The sequence below is a fragment of the Oryza brachyantha genome, chromosome 3 (genome assembly GCF_000231095.2).
Source record: "Oryza brachyantha chromosome 3, ObraRS2, whole genome shotgun sequence".
NCBI classification, from domain to species: Eukaryota; Viridiplantae; Streptophyta; class Magnoliopsida; order Poales; family Poaceae; genus Oryza; species Oryza brachyantha.
Genome location: NC_023165.2, coordinates 23749773 through 23773076, shown reverse-complemented (window position 1 = coordinate 23773076; position 23304 = coordinate 23749773). Strand labels below are relative to the sequence as shown.

Below are 23304 nucleotides of genomic sequence, written 5' to 3'. Positions count from 1 at the left end.
CAGAAAAACAGACCATACTTTAAACCCTACCGTTGAGATAATCTCAGCCCTCGTTTAGTTTCCAATTTTTTTCTTAAAAACATCACATCAAATCCTTGGACACATAAAAAGAATATTAAATATAGATGAAACAAAAAAACTAATTGTACAGTTAGAGAGAAAATCGCAAGAGAAATTTTTTAAGCCTAATCAATCCCTAATTAGTCATAAGTATTACGATACCCACGTATGCTAATGACATATTAGTTAGACTCAAAAGATTCGCCTCACGTTTTCAGACGAGTTGTAAAATTTATTTTTTATTTGTATCCAAAAATTCGTTTCTGTATCCAGGCAAACGTGAGAAACCAAAAATTTTCATTTTCCTTGACTAAACGGGGCCTCAGACAGAACTAAATTCGGGCATGATTCATCCGAAACAAACCGTCCGACTAAAGGCCAATAGAAAGCCACCACGTGGACCGGATCAAGTCGGATCACGCAGGCGAGCGTGCAAGCCGCGTCGCACTCTCCCCTTAACCCGCGCCCCACCGAGCGCGGTTTCTCCTTCCTCCCTCCCTACCGCCACTGAGCGCGAACCAAAAAGAGAAAAAAAAAATCCCCAAAACCCTAGCGGCGGCGCGCGCTCCCCCCCCCCTCCCTCCTCCGCCGCCGCCGCCGCCGCGGGCGTCGGGGCAGCACCGGAGGGAGAGACCAAGGAGAGAGAGAGAGAGGAGAGGCGATGGCGTCGACGGTGCTGGAGGCGACGCGGGCGAAGCACGAGGACATGGAGAGGCTGGAGCGGCTGGCGGTGCGGGAGCTGCAGCGGGAGCCCGCCAACGCGCGCGACCGCCTCTACCAGTCCCACCGCGTGCGCCACATGCTCGACCTCGTCATCTCCACCTCCGGCAAACTCGTAAGCAGAACCCCCCCCCCCCCCCCGGGCGGCGCGCCCCACCATATGACTTAAGGTTTCCCGGTAGAGTCATGGATGTAGATTTAGGTTCGCGCGTAAGCCATGTGTAGTTAGTGTTGACGATTTCGCATATAAGTGTATATACCCGTTGGTTAGATTCTGTCTTGTTCTATATCGTTGCCGTATATTCTGAATTGGGGCTGCTTGGTGGACGGTGTGGAGTTGCTCTAAGATATTATTCTCCTTCCGTTAGTCTGGTCATGCTTACACGCAGTAATTGGTCGGAGATTTGCCAAATATTTTGCAAGCGGAAGTAATCATAGATTCTTCCGTGGTTTCTCTTGCCTCAGCTTCTATCGTTTGACCGTCTGATTATGGAATAAATAATAATAATAATCAATTATTTTTATGTATTATGTTTTGCTTTTGCTAATGTGATGGATAAATAATGACAAGAATCAATAATTTTTATTAGGTTATGTTTTGCTTTTGCTAATGTGACTTCATTTTACTTAGGTGGAAATCTACGAGGACAAGGATAATGCTAGGAAAGATGAGATCTCCAATCATCTTAGCTCCCCAGTGCAAGCTGAAATCTTCCCCAAGTTTTATGATAGGCTCAAAGAGGTAACGATTTATTCTAGTTTGACTGACTATTTCACATAAATACATATACGTTGGGGCATTCCTTGGCATCAGGGCAGCTGAAAAATGATAAAACGCTTATGGAGCACTGGTTGGTGCAGTTCATATGCTAAAATAGCATCGTGTGTTTTCTCTTTTAGTGCTATTCTGTTTTGTGTGCCAATTCTAGATAACTGATAACTGAATGATTTCACACGCTAAATTATGTTCTTGAAACATGCGAATCCAACAAGCAAAAGAATGAGAGGAGCAAGTTTTTGCTCTCAAAAAGTGATCTTTATGAAACTGTACTTCCCCTTGTTGGCCCTACACCATCTCCCAATTGTTTCCGTGTAACCATCATCCTCTGTGGTAAACATATGCCATGCAAACTAAAACTATGTTTCGGGCTATTCTTGGTGCATATGTTCCTATCTAGCTTCTAATTATGTTATGTTTACTGTTTCATGCTTGCAGATCCGTGATTACCACAGGCGCAATCCTTCCGCCCGTTTTGTTAGTGCAACTGATGATTTTGAAGAGCTACTAAAGGAAGAGCCGGCCATTGAATTCACTGGAGAGGTATTTAACTTGTAGCATTTTTTTCTCTGTAATCCTGACTTGATTTACCTTTGCACTGGTGTATATATGCCATGGTTAAACTGAGTATCTCATTACCTGTGCACAGTTATGTTGACTAGTATGCCCTGTACACATTCAATAAAGCAATTTGCTATTTGAACATTTAGAAATGTTTGGGGGCATGCATGTCATATTCATATATAATTCTTTCAACAGAATTAGGTAAATCTGTTACATAGGCGTGTTTCTGTCCTTGGTAGTATATGTATACAGTTTGAAGTTATTTCAGCTATTGATAGAGTCCTTGTGTTTGTGAAGTCCGTCAGCACCTTTCCCCACCTTTTAACTGCAGTAGTCTTGATCTCGAAGGTATCTCCATTGTGATACGTGTATTTTAATTTCTGCAGGAATATTTGATTCCTCTTGTAGGATCTTGGTGGTATACATGGTAAGGTTTAGGCAATGATACTATGATGGAGCAAGAACCTTAGCTCACGAAACATTCTGCTGTTCCTGTTTAGATTGACTTGTGTATTCCATGAGAACAATTTACTTCTAATCTAACCAGAACCACATCGTGTCCACTACTGTTGGTGGTGTTAATGCCACATACTATTTTATCATACTTGCGTTCAAATATGCTAATGGTTTGGTTATATTATTTAATAGGAAGCTTTTGGCCGGTATCTGGACTTGCATGAGCTGTACAATGAGTTCATAAATTCCAAGTTTGGAACTCCAATGGAATACTCGGCATATGTTGGCACCTTTTCTCATGTGGAGAAGATCACACAAAGTCTTAAAACCTCCAGGTATGCTGTATTCATTTTTGTTAAGACCAAAAACATGTCTTATGACTTGAATTTTAAATCACACCAAGTTCTCGCATGCCATGCAGCTTAGATCTGTTTCCATTCTCCTTTTTTTGTGGTAATTGAGGGGCGAAAGGTCCTTACATGGACTATTGGAATCATAGTAGCTTCATAGGAATATATGTGCTCAAGTATTTGCATAACTAATCAAAGTTTCTTTATCCTGCCTAATATTTATTTCATGTGTTGTGCATTGTTTTGGATGGCAGGCAATACAGAGAATACTTGGAGCATATTTTGGAGTATCTGACATCATTTCTCTATCGCACAGAACCATTGCAAGACATTGAGAAGATTTTTGCAAAGGTGCCTTACTACCTTAACTTTAGTTTTGAGTATCTTTTTTTTTACTTTGTTATCCTACATGCTTTTATGTGATGATGGTACATTTTATTTAAGATCTCAGAAATATTTTTGGCCACGATACCTTTATGTTCATGTAAATACTTCATTCCTATATAAGTTAAGCATTTCACATAATAACAATACAAAAGTAACCTAACAAGCAAATGGTATTTACACTTTGTTCAGTTGGAAAACGAGTTTGAAGAACAATGGACCAATGGTGAAGTGCCTGGATGGGAAAACAAGGACCCAGAGAAAGAATCTGCACAAGAGTCTGTAATAGACCTTGATTATTATACCACTGTTGAAGAGCTTGTTGAGCTTGGCCCAGAAAAGTTGAAAGAGGTATAGCTTATTGACTTGCATTATGCTGTTATTGCCAAAAGTTCTTTTTTTCCTGTACCCTGCCGTATTACTCAACCTTTGTTGGGCCTTCGCAACTTCTATTGGTTGTTTTTTGTTTTTCTCAGGCTTTAGCTGCCCGTGGATTAAAAAGTGGTGGTACAGTTCAACAACGTGCTGAGCGTCTTTTCTTGTTGAAGGTAATTATATAATACTATTACACCTGGGTATTCAGCTGGTTTTTTATGATGATTTACCAGACATTCTGAACTTGTGGATAATTATATCTCGCAGCACACACCCTTGGAACAGTTGGATCGTAAGCATTTTGCTAAAGGTTCACACAGTTCTGCCTCCAATGCAACTTCTAATGGTAGCACTTTAAAGGATAATTTGAAGAAGGAAATTGCTTTAATGGAAGTAAAGACGAGGCGCCTTTGTGAGCTACTAGATGAGGTCAGCTGTCCGAGTTTTCGTTGCTCCCTGTGTGGCTTTGTCTTTTCTTTCATATGCACTTGTATAGCTACATGATCTGATGACTTGTATGCCTTCTCTGGCTTTGATAAACGTAACGTGCTGAGATATATTAGTCCATGTGAATATCTCCATGCTGTACGTGGTCCTTTGAATAAGTTAGATCTTCAGGATGCTTTTTCATCTTGATTGGTTATAATTCTGGTAGTATGATACTTTCATGTTTCATGCGTGATGTACCGCATGAGTGCATGTCCAGTGCTATAAAAGGTGCAAAAAATGGTTATCTAGGCACTTAAGCCGGGAATAGGTAAACAGCAAAGCACCTGAGTTTGCATCAGGAGCATCAACTTTTCACAAGAAGCTTGTTCTGCTAGGCAAGTCATGAAGACCTTAGAATTTTGTGCACAAAGTAATTAACAAGCATATTAATTCCATGAAAAATAAGTTAAGAGTACTCTGTAGTTTATTCTCCGCTACCAAGATAACAAGAACATAGCAAGGTTAACATTATGTAATTGCTGTGTTTGACAACCTGATATGTTATATTTAATGTGTGCCCTATTCTTTTCAATACATGATTTTTGTGTCTGTAGTAAAGTTAACCTGTGCTCATGTTTTGACTTATATCCTGTTTTGTTTATGCAGGTCATTGTACGAACAAAAGAAAATGCAGAGAAGAAACTGACTCTGACATATGAAGAAATGGAAGCAGAACGGGAAGAGGTACTTTGCTTGCAGCCCTCCTAAATTTTGTTTTCTGATCTGCAAAAGGCATCGAGTATAGAACCTATGATGGTATTTCTTATTTATATAAGGTATTTGCTAGTATGGTCTGCAGGGTATATGGCCTGTTGGCCTTCTCTTGGAGCATCTGGTGCCATTGCACACTGTATAATAGATAATCAGTATGCTACTTTATACAGTTGACGCACTACTGGAAATTTGAAAAAAGAATCACTGATACTGCTTTCCGTAGTTGACATGATACATGATTAGAACCATGTATCATTCGTGAGACTAAGATGCCCTGGCAGAAGTAAACTTCCCCTTCTGAAATGTAAAATGCCCTAGTAAAATTTAACATTGACTATCAGTATCTCAAATGGTATTTTAGATTTTACATATATAAATGAACCATTAAATTTGCTATGATTTTTTTCCGCTGGTATGTTTATACGACAAATAAAGGCCAAAGGTCATGTTGGATTATACATGTCTGAAGTTCTGAACATGCGGAGCACAGATATGTTTAGTTAGAGTTTAGCTTTAATGCATGATGCATTGCTTCTAATTTTTTTTCCAATAGTTCGCAACTCAGTTCTAAATTTCCTCCCTTTTCTTCTGCATTTCGCAGAAATAAAATAATAATATACTCAAACTCCTGACCTTTTGTCCTCTATAATATTCTATCTATAGGAAGAGGTACAAGCTGATAGTGAAAGTGATGATGAAGACCAACAAATCTACAATCCTCTTAAGTTGCCGATGGGTTGGGACGGCAAACCTATACCATATTGGCTATATAAGCTCCATGGTCTTGGTCAGGTACTGATCTCATCTCTTTATATCTTAAGACTATTCTAATATTCATTTCATGGCTATTGTTAGTCCCAGCTATGTGTCAGTAACACTGTTCATTTGCTGGTGATCTAAGAAGCCATTTTTTTAAAAAAATAGTATTCCTGTACAGACTAACAGTCATCAAATATGTTTATGGCACTATACTGTTATGAACAAAAAAAGATTGCTAGTGTTAGCAATACCTTTGCTTGGGAGCAATGGTAGCTACAAATTAATATAGCATTGTAGGATGACTAGTGGGTGTCATGTTCAGTGTGTGCCATGTATCAATAGTTTCTATTGATCTTTGTGCTGTTACTGGTTAAAATATTAATATCAAATCAGGAGGCTTTGTAGCTTATTATATTACTAATGATTTAAAATGCAAAACGATTGTTTTTTTCTAAAATCAAAACTGATTGGTATTTGCATTCTCACATGCTCATTTATTTTCTATATCTTTATTCCTCTTTTAAAAATATCCTGAACAGGCATTGTTATGTTTTTGTGTTAGGAATTCCAGATGTTTACTTATGGTTTTGTACTGTAAACATTTTAATTGCTATAATGTTTTGTTAGGAATTCAAATGTGAGATATGTGGAAACCACAGCTACTGGGGACGGAGGGCTTACGAGCGGCATTTCAAGGAGTGGCGCCACCAGCATGGGATGCGCTGTCTTGGAATTCCTAATACTAAGAACTTCAATGAAATTACATCCATCCAGGTAAATCATCATCTTATGCTAATTCTCTTTTTCGAAGTCTCCCATGCTGGCTGTTCTTGTACATGTTTATCACTAAATGTCCACCTGATCAATGTCGTCATGAATGCGACAATGGAGGGGGTAATTGACACCTTGTGTTTCTGTTTTCAGGAGGCAAAAGAACTCTGGGAGAAAATTCAACAACGACAGGGGCTGAACAAGTGGCGGCCAGACCTGGAGGAAGAGTACGAAGATCAGGAGGGCAACATCTATAACAAGAAGACCTACACTGATCTGCAGCGCCAGGGCCTGATTTAGAATCCCTGATGTGATCCTAACATTCTGCCCCTTAAGGGCTGCTGCTGAGGTGGTCGGCCATTTGTTCTATTGAACTTCGTTGACCTTGGATAGTTGTAGCACTGGATACTTGTTGTAGCACCATGGATACTACCGGGCTTAAATGCTTCTTTTTCCCATGGTATGTTATGCCCTACATCCGTTTACATCGTATATACCTCTACGGCTCTACCCTAATACTGCTTGCTCAATCCAAAGGTCAAATCGTCATTGTGTCGGAGCTGTCGGAGATAAAACTTTGCATCAGGTTGCCTTTGGTACTACCTTTATAAAGATAATCAAATTACTCGTGTGATGTGTGCTAATAATTGTAGTCGCTGTGTTTTGCATTATATAAACGCCAGAATGTGTGCGCCTTCTGCAAGCTCCACCAGTTTTTCAAGTGTGAAGCACATACCACATCAAGAAGCACATACCTGATCTGAGCTAGATCAGGTATACTGCAATGGATATTTCTAGAGGAGTGATTTCTAAAAAAAATCTAATTTTGATAGGTTCAAACATGATCTAGAATGCGAGCATAAAAGGTCAAAAAAAGAGAGGAAATAAACAAGGTGTAGTTTATTCGGTGTCTCAATGTTTGTGGTCTACGAGACAACTGAGTGTCGCTTTAATGCCACCGACGCTGATAGGAATTGGGAATAAAAACACAACAATAGGTCGCAAATCAGCAGGCCTAACCTATCTCTGCAAATTGCATCCAACTTGCTATACTTTTAAGAACAAGCCCAATTTGACAGTAAAATACACGGTCACTACTGATTGGCCTCTCCCCGGTAATTGTCACACTAGTCACAAAACCCTACCGAATCTATTAAAAGAATTGAAAACGGCAAAATTCTGAGTTTATAAAAAAAAGATTAGTCACTATTTGGGCAGGTGGAACCCTGCAAGCAAAGAGAGCATATTCACAAGCAAATGAAAGTAGGCAGAGACAAGAGTTTCTTGTGCAAGGTTCAATGCTCCCATGATGAGATCGAGATGTCACTTTTGCAAGATGATGAGAAGATATCATGGCCCACCACTAATTGGGCAAGCTTTGTTTTTTTAAAAAAAATGTTTTTGGTCCTCTTCTGTGTGCTCCATGTTGCATTTTTTTCCTCTTTAAGAAATAAAAGCTGGAGAGGGACCCAATTTGATATGGCTTGGTTCCTGCCTGTCTGCCATCAGAAGAGGCAATTTGTTTGATGAGTCAAAATCACCTCGGAAGGTTTTCTAGGCTAAATCGGACGGCTGCACACAGATAGATAACAGGGAGCAAGTATATTAAGCCCTAACCTCTCGTCGTTTGCTTATCTTATCAACTCCAACCAAAGTTAACTCTCGAATTTATATTAAGGTTTTTCGTCATAATTTATTTTCCAACGCGGAGTTTTAAATTGCTGCAACACTGACATAAAATTTTGCTCATAAATTATTTTTGGATGCTTAATTTTATTTTTCCACGGTTTATCAGTTTACCATTGAACAATCGTGGTTTAATCTCTACTGCGTGACTTGCCAGGGAAATAACTTTGGTGCGATAACGGAGTTGTCGGCTTATCACTCCACTCATCAGATTAAAACCATAAGCTTCATAATATTATGCATATGTGAGTACGAAATTCAGTGAGTACGTATGGTGATTTATGTCCGGGTTAGTCTTTCATGTGATTGAAGGAGACATCCGTTTTACGCATTAGCAATTTTTCACCATCATGCCAAGTTGCCCACGTCAAAGCATCATTAACATCAGCCGGAAAACACCGCCATCACAATTAGAATGCAGAGGTAATATGTCCAAAATTAGGGGTAAAAGTGATGGTTTTTCAACCAATGATAAGAAGATAACTTCCGAGTAATTTTGGAGGTTACCAATGGCAGAGAGGTTAGTCAGAATGAAGGAAAAAAACAAGAAGAAAAATGCGCAGATGCAACCTGGGATGACCGGAGTGATGAAGGAGCGTGAGCCGTGCACGCCCAAAGCTAAGCCAAACTATCAATCAGTACCAGCCTGCAGACAATTTTTTTTTCTTTAATCTTACTTACAAACAGTAGCTACTCTGCAAATGATTCCATTAGCAACAAAGCTTATTCTAGCTAGTCATATCAGTACAAGGATGCTGGGATTCTTGGCATGCGAAGAGAAGTGCTCCCTCCATATAAAAAAAAAAACCAACTTTTCCATTTTTTTCAAGCATTTGACCATCCGTCTTAGTCACACATAAAGTATTATTTATATTTTATTCTCTAATAAAGATAAAATTATTAATTATAATTTTTTTAAATAAAACAAAGAATTAAATATTATATAAAGACCGAAAAGATGATTTGTTTTGACAGTACTCCCATCGTCCCATAGCAGGAGCATCAGATTGGTACTGCTGGTCTGGCTGGTTGTTGGCAGGAAGCAGCAGTACAATTATCGGCTCATTTCCAGCACTATCAGACAAGATGCTCCCTACCATGGATCGGTGCTGCTGCATGTACTCCTTCTGTAAAAAAAAAAAAAGAGTTATCCGGTTTCCGTGTGATCATCCGTTTTATTTAAATTTTTTTTAAGAAATTAGAAAAAAATTAGTCATATGTAAAGTACTATTCATGATTTATCATCTAATAAAAACAAATATATCAATCATTAAAAAAATTAAATAAGACGAAAAGTCAAAAATTAAAGATAAAAAGTGAAAAATTGATTTATTTTGAGACGGAGGGAGTATGCATCTCTGTTGCGGCTGCTGCTGCCACTCGGCTCAGGTTTCTCTCCAAACAATTATGAGCAAGAGGATCCACAAGACCACTGCTAGAGTGCTAGTGCTATCAATTACTGAGTTGAAACGAGTTGTCTGCTCTTCTACAATGCTAGGAACTATGGCCGGACTGGACAATTTCAGGCACTATCCGTCGGGACAAGCACACAAAAAGTAAAGTCACTGAAAAAATACCCTGAGATACTTAAAAAAACCGTGTTGTGAGAGATTCGCCAATCTAGGCATGGACTGGCTGTTGATAGTGCAGCACATAGAAGACATACAAGCGCGTGCTCTGTGCTCACAAGCGAGTCTTCTAACCCAAAACACACTAAAAAAAGATGCAAGTTTTCCAAAGTGTTTTTGCAACTTCTGTGGACAGAAAGTCTGAGGATGCTCTGCCACTGGATGATTCAGAAGTTGTGCCATTTGACAGCAGCTTCTCCTTGGTTGCCATCCATCGGTTGCACGGTCTGCTCTCTCCAGCCGGCAGTGATCTGACTGTGTGTTAAGTTGTTAACAAAGTGTTTTAGTTGATTCTGGCTTTATTTCTCGATGCTCCTGTCCCTCTTTCTATCCTCTCAATTGTCGTCGCAAAGATTGCTGCTGTCCTAATGCTGCCCACTTTGACAACATGGCACCGGTTCTAACTGCTTGGCTGGGATAAGAATCATAAGATACTGTGGTGGTGTCAACGCTATAGAAGAGGACTCTTCTTTTAATCTACCTTTGGAGACAGAATTAACCAGCATTACTGATTTTTACTGTCTGATTTGTCCGTCAAAACGGCCAGATTATGCCACTCCCGATTGGATGGAATCATGATTAGCGTATGTTCCTCTTCTTTATCTACCATAACATCAATTTGACAAAAGAGAAAAATGGCACTGTAACAGGCTTTGAACCGGTGCAGGTTTTGGTCTTTGGGTGAGCAAACTTTGGAGTGGAAATTTGGCCAATCCATTGCTCTCAGTCTCACACCATTTTGATTTTCTTTAGCTCCTTGCTTTTTTCTATTTGGGCTTGTGAACAATTTTTGGGCCCTTCAAGCGACGCCCCATGGGCTTAATTTTGCAAGAAAATGGCCGAAAATGGTCTTATCACGTCTGAATTTCCTTAGGCCCTTCCATGGGCAAGTCTGGGCTTCAACGCTTTACTGTTTTGGGCATATGACATTGCATTTCCATTTTCGAATAGTCCAAGCGTAATTTTTCAAAATTTGACTAGTTTTTATCCTACAAAAGAAGTAGACGTATCCAAGTATCCATCAAAGTAAAATTTATGCATCACATTTTTTATATATATCGTGAACATGAGTTACGTTCACTGTACAAATTACTGTAGCAGGAAAAAAAATCAATTCACATCACGCAAACCCGGGTTGCATACACGTCCACATCAAATCGACGGACCAGATCAAACAGATCACTATCGTACGAGCCATCCAACGGCTATCGCTTCGCGGCCGCGCGCCCTACAAGAAGAAGGCCTTGCGGAGCGCGACGGCGGTGGCGACGGCGACGCCGTAGAGGAGGATGAAGACCCCCGTGGCGTTGATGAGCTTGCCCTCGCCGGCCGACGCGGCGGCGGCGCTCTTCTGGACGAGGCCTGTCTCGGCGGCGCAGACGGCGAGCACGAGGATGGCCAGGCCGCCGGCGACGTGCGCGGGCGCGGCGGCGGCGCGGGCCCGCTCGTGCGCGCCCGGGAGCCAGAAGGCGAAGAAGCCGAAGAGCCACTGGAGGGCGAAGAGCGCGATGGCGAGGATGCCGAGCCAGGAGTGGAGCGATACCAGGTCGGGCGCCACGGCGGCGTCGTGGAACTTGAACGCCGCGTAGACGCCGAAGATGCCGAGGATGAGCGCCACCAGGTGCACCAGCATGTGCACCATCTTCTGCGTCCTGTGGTCCATCGGGATCGTCGTGTACGCCAGGATCGCTGCAATTTTTGGTGTGTTTTTTTGGGGGGAAGGATTCGTTAACGTGAGGATATCCATGTAGAGATCATTTCTCTTAACCCCGTTTTAGTTAGGAAAAATTTGCAACCGTAACATTATAATTTTACAAAGCTAGAAATATATCACTGGTATCTCAATGACATATAGGGCTCACATGAGTCAATGACACGTGGGCCAGGATGACATATCTACGATTTTGCAAAATTATAATGCCATTTTTGCAATTTTTCCATTTAGGAGGTTTATAAGATGTTTTAATTTTTATATATTTATATGAACACCGGTAAATTTGGATATATATAAAACATACACGGATAAATTTAGGAAAAAAAATAAAATATCTTATAAACCTTATTGGAGTTTTAGGATGGTTCTGAGAGTTTCTAAGGGCGAGTTCTTTGTACCTATCAGGTCAAATATAATAGGTATGGTTTCCGAGCATTTAGACGGCATACTTCACAAAATGAAAAATAATTTCTTGATCGGAATTTTATAGAACTTTTAAAAACTGACCTATCAACGTTATGATTTTTAAATTGAGTAAGTTGTTTCCTCAAATAATTGTTATAAACTCAGCTTTATCTATAGGGGGCGATTGTTTGGTTTTTATGGGCAAGTCAAAAGCTATATTTAGAAACAAAAAATAATTTATAAATAATTTTTTATATACGTATTCTCAGAGACCTAAAAGACAAAACTGAAAAAATAAACTTTGGTAAAAATAACCCTTCAAATTTAATATTAAAAATTTAAATTTTGGTTTATGAGTATAAGCAAAAGCGAAACGATAAGACGATAGACTTGAAAACACACCCTAAGATGGCCTCAGATTAGTGTATATAGAATTTAGAGTTTGGTTCTAGACTGTTGAATCATAAATTAGAGGGAAAACAAATTGGGAGTTTTCAAATGTGTAATGCATATATGTATGACTTGAACTTTGCTCTTGTTCTTAAAATAACACTTATTTATGCTAATTTACACAGTAGTATTGCACGGAAAATTAACTTTAACATTGATCACTTCGACTGAACTTGGCAGGAAAACGTAGCGATCCCAGAGGTCACTGTCCGGAAAATCCGATGTGACCCTTGCTATGGACAGACACCCAACACACTGATTTGAACCGAACAGTGCGCTAGCCCAAGTTCAAATGCTTTTGCAGCCACCAAACCCCTATAGAAGCTCTTTTGCTATTTAAAAGGTTAAAGTGCAATGTGCAGTTGTGCTGATTACTGAATAGAACATGTTATAATCTTATCACTAAAAGGCGCGAATGATTGCCCATGAAAACAACAACAACAAAAACTACGTCGATCGATCTTCAGGGGCTTTCGGCAAATTAATGGTTTTGTTTCAACGTTTTGTCATTTACTAAAGCTTAATTACTCAGAGATCGATCGAACTGTACGTAACTGAAATTGAAGATATGATCGAGCGGATACGTACCTTCTCCGACGAGAAGAATGAAGCCCCAGCACATCACGAACGGATGAACCTGCATATATAGGCCAGAGAGAAAATCAACGAGAGAAACAGCATCGTCAGAATTCGAGGCGCAAGACAAGTTTTCACGCAGATTGGATATCAATCATGGCAAGGATGATCGATCACAAGAACAAAGAAGCGTGGATGCGCGTGGGTTTCAAATCAGGGCATGCGTATGCGCGTATAGTACATTGAAGATCTGCTCGGGGTCGTCGGACTGGATGTTGATGCCGCCGCGGAAGCGCAGCAGCCAGACGAGCATGAGCACCGCCGTGGTGAGGAACAGCACGTGCGCCGCCGCCGCCACCCGCGCCGCCACCACGGAGTGGTGGTGACGCTCGCCGATCATCCCTCCCCCGATCGCCATGCCCCCGGCCCGCGCGCGCCGCCCCCCCCCCCCCCCCCCCTAGCTCGCTCTCGCTCGATCGATCACGCGCGCACGCACATACGCACTTGCTGGTTCGATCGATCGATCACCGGCCGGCCCCCTGCTGCTGCTGCTGCTGCTGCGCGGAGGTTTTTAACGCGGCGACCTGCGTGGAGGAAGGAATCTGAGGTTACACCGGCGAGGCGGTTTTGGGTTTGGTATCATCGGCGACGGGCGGGCGGGCGCGCGGCTCGCCCGTTGAAGCAAGGCATCTTGGGCGGCATCCCTCTTCGCTCCATGTTGCTGGGAAGCGAATGTGCTTGCGTGGCGACTAGCGTTGCGAGGGAGCAAGTAATCTTCCTTCTTCATCGATCGCGCGCGGACAAAACTATTCTACTCCCTCCGTTTAAAGGAGCTCGTCTACTGCAGGTAGTATCGTAATTTTGATCATTGATTTATAATAATAATAATAATAATAATAATAATAATTATTATTATTATTATTATTATTATTATATGTGATCTATTATATTAGAAAAGAAGTTTATATTAGTTCTGTTATCATGGAAAAAACATCGTAAATAATATTAAAAATATAAGAAGCATCAGCTTTTTACACGGTGCTCAGTCTGATTATCGAGCTACTCCAAACAAAATATAATTGTAAAGACCAGTATTAGCTTTTCTATGATATATTATAGGCAACTAGATTTTCTTCCAATAAAAATATGATGGTAATAAGTGCCCGACATAAACACACATGTTATTAGCCTAATTACATAAACACACATGACATAAACATATATGTTTTATGTTTCCAGTCGGAGGGAGCACCATTTCTTCTCCGGCTCAGTTTAATCCGACCGCCGAAGCGTAAGTGCAGTAAACTGTATACAGCAACGCGACGTGTACCGTGTACGTACGTACGCTGTACATAGCGTGGATAATTAAGGTTCGTAATCCGTACCAGTAAATAGTCCTGACGAGATTAGTTGTCCGTGCATAGAGTACTGTGCATTAATGGTGGTGATCGATTGGCGGTACCGGCTTTGTAACAGTGTAACACACCACTTGTATTGGCTTTACTACAATCCCTCCTACCCTAGCTCCTGTGCTGTGCGTTAAACTATGCAAGGAACCAGAGGACTGTTCCATGCTCATCTTTTTTATTCTTATCTCTATAAGCTAAAGTTTTCTTTTGGATTTTTTAATTATAGTTTATTTTTAGTTTTTTTCTTTCAGATCATTAAGAACATATATATATATATATATATATATATATAAGTTTTATTTATAAATATCTTTTTATTTGCATATGTATCGCTTGTTTTTCTCTGAAAAAGTGTCAAACGGAGCTTTGTTAATTTCTTTAGGGGCTGTTTAGTTTCCAAAATTTTTTCCCGAAAACATTACATCGAATCTTTGAACATCTAAATGAAGCATTAAATGTATATAAACATTAAAACTAATTACACAGTTATGGAGGAAATAGTAAGACGAATCTTTTGGGTCTAATTAGGACATGATTAACCATAAGTGCTACAGTACCCAACATGTGCTAATGATAGATTAATTAGACTCAAAAGATTCATCTCACGGTTTCCAGGCCGAATCTGAAATTTGTTTTGTAATTAGATTAAGTTTAATACTTCAAATATATGTTTAAAGTTTTGGTGGGATGTTTTTACAAATTTTTTTTTAACTAAACAACCCTTAGCTGGCTTGCACCACTTATGCACTATGCAGAAGCCCTAGATGTAACTGCGCGTTGCGCGAGCTTTACGATCCGCTTTTATGAAAGGGGGATGGAAAGATTAACCCTACTCTAGAAGTCTAGAGGGTCATCTCGTTGTTGTTGTTGGATTGATTGGTCCTTGACATCTTCAAAAGAATTGGAGGCAGCCGGGAGCTCTCAGTTTACAAACTCTAGTTCAGATTCAGGCCCAAACTAATTCAGAAAAATATAAGCTAGGAAGCTACGCACAGCCAAATGTGGGCCAAAAGTGCAGGTACCTCCAGACAAACACATTGGGCCGAATGGACCGATCTGAGTATAAAGAAACATACCAAAACCATTTTGTCCAAGAGAACGGCAACTTTTTATACGCAGAACTGCAGAAGCTACGAGCAAAATGGAAGATCTTTTGCACTAGAGCAATTTTATAGTTTATGAGTAGGTACTAAGAGGTATTAAAATTTTAGTGTAAAATTTAATACCTTTTAGTACCAAAGATACCAAGAGATACTAAAATTTATATAGAAAAAAATAATATCTCCCCGTGCCTTCTCAGTAAAATTGCTCTTTGCACAGTACCAGTAGAAACCAAAAGGAAAATCCAGCGGAGCAGACTGCCGGAGAGCAGCCTCGAGCCTCGTTGAGCTCTGGATGCCAAGCAGGCAGCCGTTGGGCTGCATGACCGTGGCATGTCGAGACAGTGTTTTTTTGTTTTGTTTTGAAGCAGCACATCGAGACAGTGAAAAACTGAAAAGGAATCTCATCGTAGTAAAAACAAATCCACGTGGTTATGCTATGCACGCGCCATTGTCAGGTACCGTCACTGATTGGTTGGGTTACGTGTACCATTGGCCCATGGGGTTTAAGGTCATTCACTCCCTCGTGTATTTATGTATTTACGTAGACGAAACTACTCCAGAGACTATTTGGTTCATAGTGCAAACCACTTTAAAACGAGACTCAAGACAATTCTAAAGAAACCCACTCCTTCTCTCCTCTCTCTCTCACCTTCTAGTTCCAGGCTAGCAGCGACGGCTAAGGCGATGGTGGTGGGCGCTCAGGGCAGCGGAGCCCACTACAGGTAGAGGTCGGGGCGGCCGCTGCGGGCGGAGGGAGGGGTGACCGTCACGGCAGCTGACGGAGGTCAGCGTGGCAGCTGGCGGAGGCGCCAGCGACAGTGGCTGCTGCGAGCGAAGGTCGGGGTGGCCGCAATAGCGGTGGCTGCCTGAAGCCGAAGACGGAGGCGGCGAACGACAAGGCAGTGAATGACGAGGCTTTTGGCAGCGCCTAGGCCACGCCTAGGAGGTGAGCTCACGCAATCTGAGCCTATAGCAAGGTCTTCACTAAGTTCAAGGCAAGGGCGCATCTCCTCTCCAAGGTATGAGTAACTCTGCATCGGGAACGGAGTGAGCAAGTTGGTCGTGGCGGGCTAGGGCTAAACGCCATGTCCTCTGACTGTGAATGCCCTAAATAAAAGCTTCGCTAGAAATTTCATTGTCTACTTCTCCCTCCGGATCAATTTTTATTCATTTTTTTTAAAAAATAAGCTTACCTTTAAACAAGCAGTATATTAGATACACAATAAATATGATGGAACTAGATAATGTGAAAAACAGTTGTCATTAGAGTTTGTAAAGATATAAAATAAATATGATGGAACTAGATTACTAGATAAAGTGAAAAACAATTGTATTGAAATTTAATAAATGAATGATGTTCTAATCTACTATTTGCTTTTGTATTGGGACGAGTAATATTTTTTAGGGCATTGACAATATCAACGCAGGGGTGATTGTTTTTCATGACATATTTCTAGATAAAAAATAATTTGAGAATAAAAAATGTATACGTTATTCATGTCAATCTAAAAGGTGAAACTACAAAATAAACTTCGATAAAAAACTATAATATTAACTTCAAATTTAAGGTTAAAAATTCAAATTTTGATTTAATAAGCATAAGCGAAGAGATGAAGATGACATTGATTACGATGATTTCTATCGAATTAAATTAGTTGTTGCTTAGTATATTAATATAAGGCGGCATAACGAATAAATGATGAAAGTAATAATGACATGTATGAGGCATTTCTACTGTACATCCGATGCATAATAAAGATGTGATAGCATTAAAATCAAATATGTGTTAGGGACTAGGGAACACTCTTTTAGCCTTGATTATTATTTTTTTGCGCACCCTAGTTTTGGTACTGTTAAGCGGTACATTTTTTTTAATAAAATGTTTCTAACTAAAAGTTTGTCATATCACCATTGTAGCGTAGAATTTTCTAATTTTATATTTAATTTCATCCTTCGTACTATTCAACGATTATAATCTTTTATCGTCAACCAGAACACTACTGTAGGGGTCGTGGGTGGATGTTCGTATGTCCGTTAAGCCGCGTAAACATGTCTACACGCCTAGAAAATTTATACCTATAAACATTTTGTAATTTTTATTAGTGTTATTTGTGTTAAAAGAACCGTGCATAAGTACATTTATATCGTAATGTCTTACGTTATGATTACTCTTAATAGTCCTCGGTGCAATAAGGTGAAAAAATGACCAGCGCTGCACTGGAGAAACGACTATAGATTAGTAATGCAGGGTGACAACTGTGGTTGAGCTCATGGGTAATCATGGCGAAATCTAAATCTAATTTTGCTACAAGTAAATCTTAATTTATTAGCCAATTTTATTATCATCGGAAGATGCCACTTTTTTCTGTTTGCTCTAATTTATTAGTTGAACTACAACTCTGAACAGATACGGCCCATCCTCAGAACAAGCTCGCTACATCCACACACGCACTGTACACAGCTGGTACTACAAAGTACAAGCCATCACGCGCGATACAGTAATCATCCAAAAAAAAAGAGAGTGGCACTGTTCTCTTCTCACCCAAAAGGCTGTCAAAACACTGAAAACGCAACGCCTGCGCCTCTGCGGCCCTGCGGCCCTGCGGCCCTTTTGGCCATGCCCCCATGCTTGCGTGTACTCGCGGTCGCGGGCACAGCGTGGGTCACAGGGATCCAGGCCCGCGGAGAATCCCACCTTCCCAAGCGCAACACAGCCCGTCCATTGAATTCCCCACGGTCTCGCTGACTCCTGGGCCCTGCCCCACCGCCTCACTCGGATAGGGGAAGGGGGAGAGGAGAGGGAGAGAGAGAGCCGTCTTGGATTCCCTCTCCCCGCCACAACCCGCGTCGCGGCTCCCCACCTTGTGACGCTGCGGGTGGGGCCCACCCGTACGTAGCCCCCACCTGCCAGCTCTGCTCCAGCGCGAAATCGCCCCGCTCTTTTTTACTCCGGAGAATGCCCGGATTGCCCCCTCTCCAGCGTCGTACCCGTCATGCTGGACCCACAGGTCAGTGAGGGAGCCTCCGCCTGAACCGGGCCTGAACCGATCCGGCCGGTGGGGGGTAGGGGTGGCATTTCGTCGCGCGGAGGAGAAAAAAACCCTAGCGCCGTGGGTCCCACACATGTGCCCATGTGCCCGGTGCTGTGCTCTCGCTTCTCCTCCTCGTCGTCTCTCTCCTCACTTAAATCCTCGCCACCCCAACACTACTCCTGTTTCTCTCTCTCTCCCTCTCTCTCTCTTGTTTCTCTCTCTACTGCGGCGACGCAATGTGGCGGCGGCGGGGAGGTGGTGGCGGTGGCGGAGGGGGAGGAGGGGGTGTGGCGGTGGTGGTGGCGGTGATGCTGGTGGTGGGGGCGGCAGGGGGCGCGGCGGCGTCGGACGCGGCGGCGATGCGGGCGGTGGCGAAGGCGCTGGGGGCGGACGCGGCGCTCGGGTGGGACACCGGCGACCCCTGCTCGCCCAAGGCGTGGTCCGGCGTGACGTGCGACTCGGCGGGGCGGGTGACCGCCATCCAGGTCGGGAGCCGCGGCCTGACGGGGAAGCTGGCGCCCGAGGTCCGCAACCTCACGGCGCTCGCGCGCCTCGAGCTCTTCGACAACTCGGTCTCCGGCGAGATGCCGTCGCTGGCGGGGCTCTCCTCGCTCCAGTACCTCCTCGTCCACAACAACGGCTTCACCGGCCTCGCGCCGGGCTTCTTCAAGGGGCTCACCGAGCTCACCGCCGTCTCGCTCGACAACAACCCGTTCCATCCGTGGCCGCTCCCCGCCGACCTCGCCGAGTGCACGTCCCTCACGAACTTCTCCGCGAACACCGCCAACGTGACCGGCGCCATCCCGGACTTCTTCGGGACCGCGCTGCCGTCGCTTCAGCGCCTCAGCCTAGCGTTCAACATGATGTCTGGGCCTGTGCCGCCTTCTCTGGCCGGCGCGCCGCTGCAATCCCTCTGGCTCAACAACCAGCTGGGAGGCAACCAGTTTAACGGGTCGATTAGCTTCGTCTCCAACATGACTTCGCTCCAACAGCTTTGGCTGCACTCCAACGACTTCTCCGGGCCCTTGCCGGACTTCGCGGGGCTTACAAGTCTCTCCGATTTGCAGCTCCGCGACAACCAGCTCACTGGTCCGGTGCCAGACAGCCTGCTGAATCTCAAATCACTGACGAAGGTGAGCCTGACGAATAATTTGCTGCAGGGGCCAATGCCCAAATTCGCCAGTACGGTGAAGGCCGATGTTCTGCCGGAGACAGAGCGGTTCTGCTTGACAACCCCTGGAGCGCCTTGTGATCCCCGTGTAAGCCTGCTGCTGGAGGTGGCGGCTGGATTCCAGTACCCAGCGAAGCTCGCGGATAATTGGAAAGGGAATGATCCGTGTGATGGTTACATTGGTGTTGGATGCGATGCAGGGAACATTACAGTGCTGAATTTTGCCAGGATGGGGCTCAGTGGGAGCATCTCCCCAGCTGTTGGGAAGATTACAACGCTGCAGAAGCTTATTCTTTCTAACAACAATATTACTGGCACGGTGCCAAAGGAGGTTGCTGCTTTGCCTGCTCTGACCGAAGTTGATATGTCAAATAACAATATTTATGGAAAACTGCCTACCTTTGCAGCAAAGAATGTGCGGGTGAAAACTGATGGCAACCCGAACATTGGCAAGGATGCTCCTGCACCATCTGGATCAGGTGGTAGTAGCAGCAACAATGGGCCTGCGGATGGTGGGAATGGCAGTGCTGAAAGTAACGGGAGCTCGTCTTCATCTTCTGCTCGAATCATTGCTGGCTCAGTGGTTGGTGCCATTGCTGGAGTAGGCCTTCTTGCTGCATTAGGATTCTATTGCTATAAGAGAAAACAGAAGCCTTTTGGAAGGGTTCAAAGCCCGCATGCTATGGTTGTCCATCCCCGGCACTCAGGGTCAGATGATGTGCTTAAAATCACAGTTGCTGGGGGGAATGTCAATGGCGGTGCAGCTACAAGCGAGACATACAGTCAAGCGAGCAGTGGTCCACGGGATATTCATGTTGTTGAGACTGGAAATATGGTCATTTCAATTCAAGTCCTCCGCAATGTGACCAACAACTTCAGTGATGAGAACGTCCTTGGTCGTGGTGGCTTTGGCACTGTGTACAAGGGTGAGCTTCATGATGGCACTAAAATTGCTGTGAAGCGAATGGAGGCTGGCGTGATGGGTAATAAGGGGTTAAATGAGTTTAAATCAGAGATTGCTGTGCTGACCAAGGTCCGCCATCGGAACCTTGTCTCACTTCTTGGCTATTGCCTCGATGGCAATGAGAGGATTCTTGTGTATGAGTACATGCCACAGGGGACACTCAGTCAACACCTGTTTGAGTGGAAAGAACACAATCTGCGGCCTTTGGAATGGAAGAAGAGACTTAGCATTGCTCTTGATGTTGCAAGGGGTGTTGAGTATCTTCACAGCCTTGCACAGCAGACCTTCATCCACAGAGATTTAAAACCATCAAACATACTTCTCGGTGATGACATGAAGGCAAAGGTGGCAGACTTTGGATTGGTCCGGCTTGCTCCGGCTGATGGGAAGTGCGTCTCAGTAGAGACAAGGCTTGCTGGCACTTTTGGATACCTTGCTCCTGAATATGCAGGTGATTATCCTTTTCTTTTTTGCTTCAGTATCAGATGTTCTGTTTTCAGTGTAATTAACAAGCACAATATATTAGGGCTGACAAATATCTAAACTAGTAACACCGACCAAATGCCAAAATTGGAGGCTTAGAGGTCAAGTTTGAAATGATCATTTAACTTTTATTTAGTTATGACCTTACTTCATTCTACAAAAGTTATGTTAGATGCTTATTAATAAAATTTGACTAACGAACTCAATCACATATGGAGTCTTGTGTCATCTTTCTTGTGATAAACTAGGATGAGTCCGGTGCCCTGAGTAGTTTCATGTAACCATAATTTGATTTCTCATTTGGTATGTCACTTGAATTATTATTTTAGTTTATCGCTAACTGTTCTGAATACATGAAGTATGAATGTCAATGTTACAACATGCTGATTTCTAATTATGGACACAAGCATTGACAGACATATAGGAGGTTTATTTTGCATTTGATCAGCAACCCATTCTTCAGTTTCTGCCTGTCACTTGCAATATTTGTATATCATCACTTGCACTAACACTATGACTTGCATTTTTTGTATGCAGTTACTGGACGAGTAACAACAAAAGCAGATGTCTTCAGCTTTGGTGTCATCTTGATGGAGCTTATCACTGGACGCAAGGCGCTTGATGAGACTCAGCCTGAAGACAGCATGCACTTGGTGACATGGTTCCGGAGAATGCAGCTTAGCAAAGACACATTCCAGAAAGCAATTGACCCGACTATCGATCTCACTGAGGAGACACTTGCTAGTGTTAGCACTGTCGCTGAGCTTGCTGGTCACTGCTGTGCTAGGGAACCTCACCAGAGGCCCGACATGGGTCATGCTGTCAATGTGCTCTCTACACTTTCAGATGTTTGGAAACCGTCTGATCCAGATTCAGATGACAGCTATGGTATCGACCTGGACATGACACTGCCACAGGCATTGAAGAAATGGCAGGCCTTCGAGGATAGCAGCCATTTTGATGGCGCGACATCTTCATTCCTTGCTAGCTTGGATAATACTCAGACAAGCATACCAACAAGGCCTCCAGGATTTGCAGAATCATTCACCTCAGCTGATGGAAGATAGGTTAACTTGTGAAATCTCAAGCTCCGCGGAAGCAGAACATCCAAGTGATCCTTTTGTTCATTCCTTTAGTCTCCTCCCTCCCCTGCTTTTTAGTGTTTCTTGATTTGGCTATGTGCTGCCTTGTAGCTGTCCTTTTGATCATGTATCTTGTGATCTTGACTCAAGAATTGCCTGGAAGTTTGCAAATTTGCTAACTGTTCTGTTCTGCCATAGTGCCATCTTTCCAAGCTTAAATCATTAGAGGCAAAGGGCTGCTGGTTTGTATCAACTCTACCCTGTCCCAGGATTAAGCTAATCCTTGCTTTCCTTTGACAGCAGCTCAGTTGTAGTCGTTGTTGCTACTCTTTCTTTTGTTGGTTCTGTGATCATCATAGATTCATGGCCGTACCAGAACCATCTCAATTATTGGAGACCATGGTCAGGGCGTCAGGCCCTCCTCTCCTATCTGTCCGAAAATTATTGAACCGATAGACACCTTTTCATGTGATTGTAACCAGGTTGGAAGTAGTTATAAAACTAATCTGTTTGGTACCTGGAGCCTGTAGAGGCGTCAGGTGCGGTTCCATTCTCCAAAGCTGCAGCTGCTCCAATAAGCTAACCCTGATTGTGCTGCTGTACCTAAATCATGTGATTCGTGAAACCCAGCTGCTTCAGTTTGGTGCCTGCCTGAAAGCTTCAGGTTTCAGGCAACGGTGCGACACACCCACACATCAACAGCACAATTGTACACCCTCCCATGTTAGACAATCCTACCTGCCATAGGGAGCTTGGACAGCGATGCTTTTCTGAATTAATGGCCATCAGGTGGCCTATAAAACAAGGTAAGACAATAATAATAGGCAGAAGATGAGAATGCGACAGCGGTTCTGGAGGTGGCCGATGCTGGAGAATGCGATCCAGTTTTCTCTGATCGCGACACTGCGTGTGCGTCTGCATGGCACTGTTCCCATCATATTTGAATGCAGATTTTTTTTTCGCCTGCACATATCTGGCGATTTCCCTGTTCTTGTAGGCACTCGTTTTTTGCCTGGTTGGATACTTGGATGGACACAACAAAACCCTGTCTTGTTCCAGCTGCTCACTTCCATCCAGGCCATGTCACTCTCAGCTCCAGGGTGTCACGGTGTGGCAGTTTAGCAGCTCAAATTGGAGAGTTTCTAGTGAAAATGGGGGTGCCAGTGGACGTTGTAGGCATA

At 43.0% G+C, this 23304-nt stretch overlaps 3 protein-coding genes across 4 annotated transcripts; 2 read left to right on the top strand and 1 right to left on the bottom strand.

Annotated features, from left to right (window-relative positions):
* The first annotated feature begins 590 nt into the window (after positions 1 to 590).
* LOC102717054 (splicing factor SF3a60 homolog) lies at positions 591 to 7064 on the top strand. Of its 2 annotated transcripts, XR_005811360.1 has the most exons (13): positions 591 to 895; positions 1412 to 1522; positions 1997 to 2101; positions 2771 to 2913; positions 3183 to 3279; positions 3505 to 3663; positions 3789 to 3860; positions 3955 to 4116; positions 4783 to 4860; positions 5554 to 5682; positions 6277 to 6423; positions 6574 to 6880; positions 6958 to 7064. XR_005811360.1 is itself a non-coding variant. In XM_040522114.1 (12 exons), the coding sequence occupies exons 1-12, from the start codon at positions 722 to 724 to the stop codon at positions 6718 to 6720; spliced, it is 1524 nt and encodes a 507-aa protein (XP_040378048.1). In that variant the 5' UTR covers positions 591 to 721; the 3' UTR covers positions 6721 to 7064. The 2 variants fall into 2 exon arrangements, 1 of the variants encoding a protein (XP_040378048.1); XM_040522114.1 differs by having other exon boundaries at positions 6574 to 7064.
* Positions 7065 to 10741: 3677 nt separating this feature from the next.
* LOC102716771 (probable transmembrane ascorbate ferrireductase 3) lies at positions 10742 to 13310 on the bottom strand. Its single transcript, XM_006651690.3, has 3 exons — positions 13121 to 13310; positions 12892 to 12940; positions 10742 to 11423 (listed from the first exon to the last, which is right to left on the bottom strand). Exons 1-3 carry the CDS (start codon positions 13295 to 13297, stop codon positions 10963 to 10965), a joined length of 687 nt encoding a protein of 228 aa, XP_006651753.2. The 5' UTR covers positions 13298 to 13310; the 3' UTR covers positions 10742 to 10962.
* A 5302-nt stretch (positions 13311 to 18612) lies between these two features.
* LOC102716490 (receptor protein kinase TMK1-like) lies at positions 18613 to 22302 on the top strand. Its single transcript, XM_015834555.2, has 2 exons — positions 18613 to 21009; positions 21579 to 22302. Exons 1-2 carry the CDS (start codon positions 18660 to 18662, stop codon positions 22106 to 22108), a joined length of 2880 nt encoding a protein of 959 aa, XP_015690041.2. The 5' UTR covers positions 18613 to 18659; the 3' UTR covers positions 22109 to 22302.
* The last annotated feature ends 1002 nt before the right edge of the window (positions 22303 to 23304 follow it).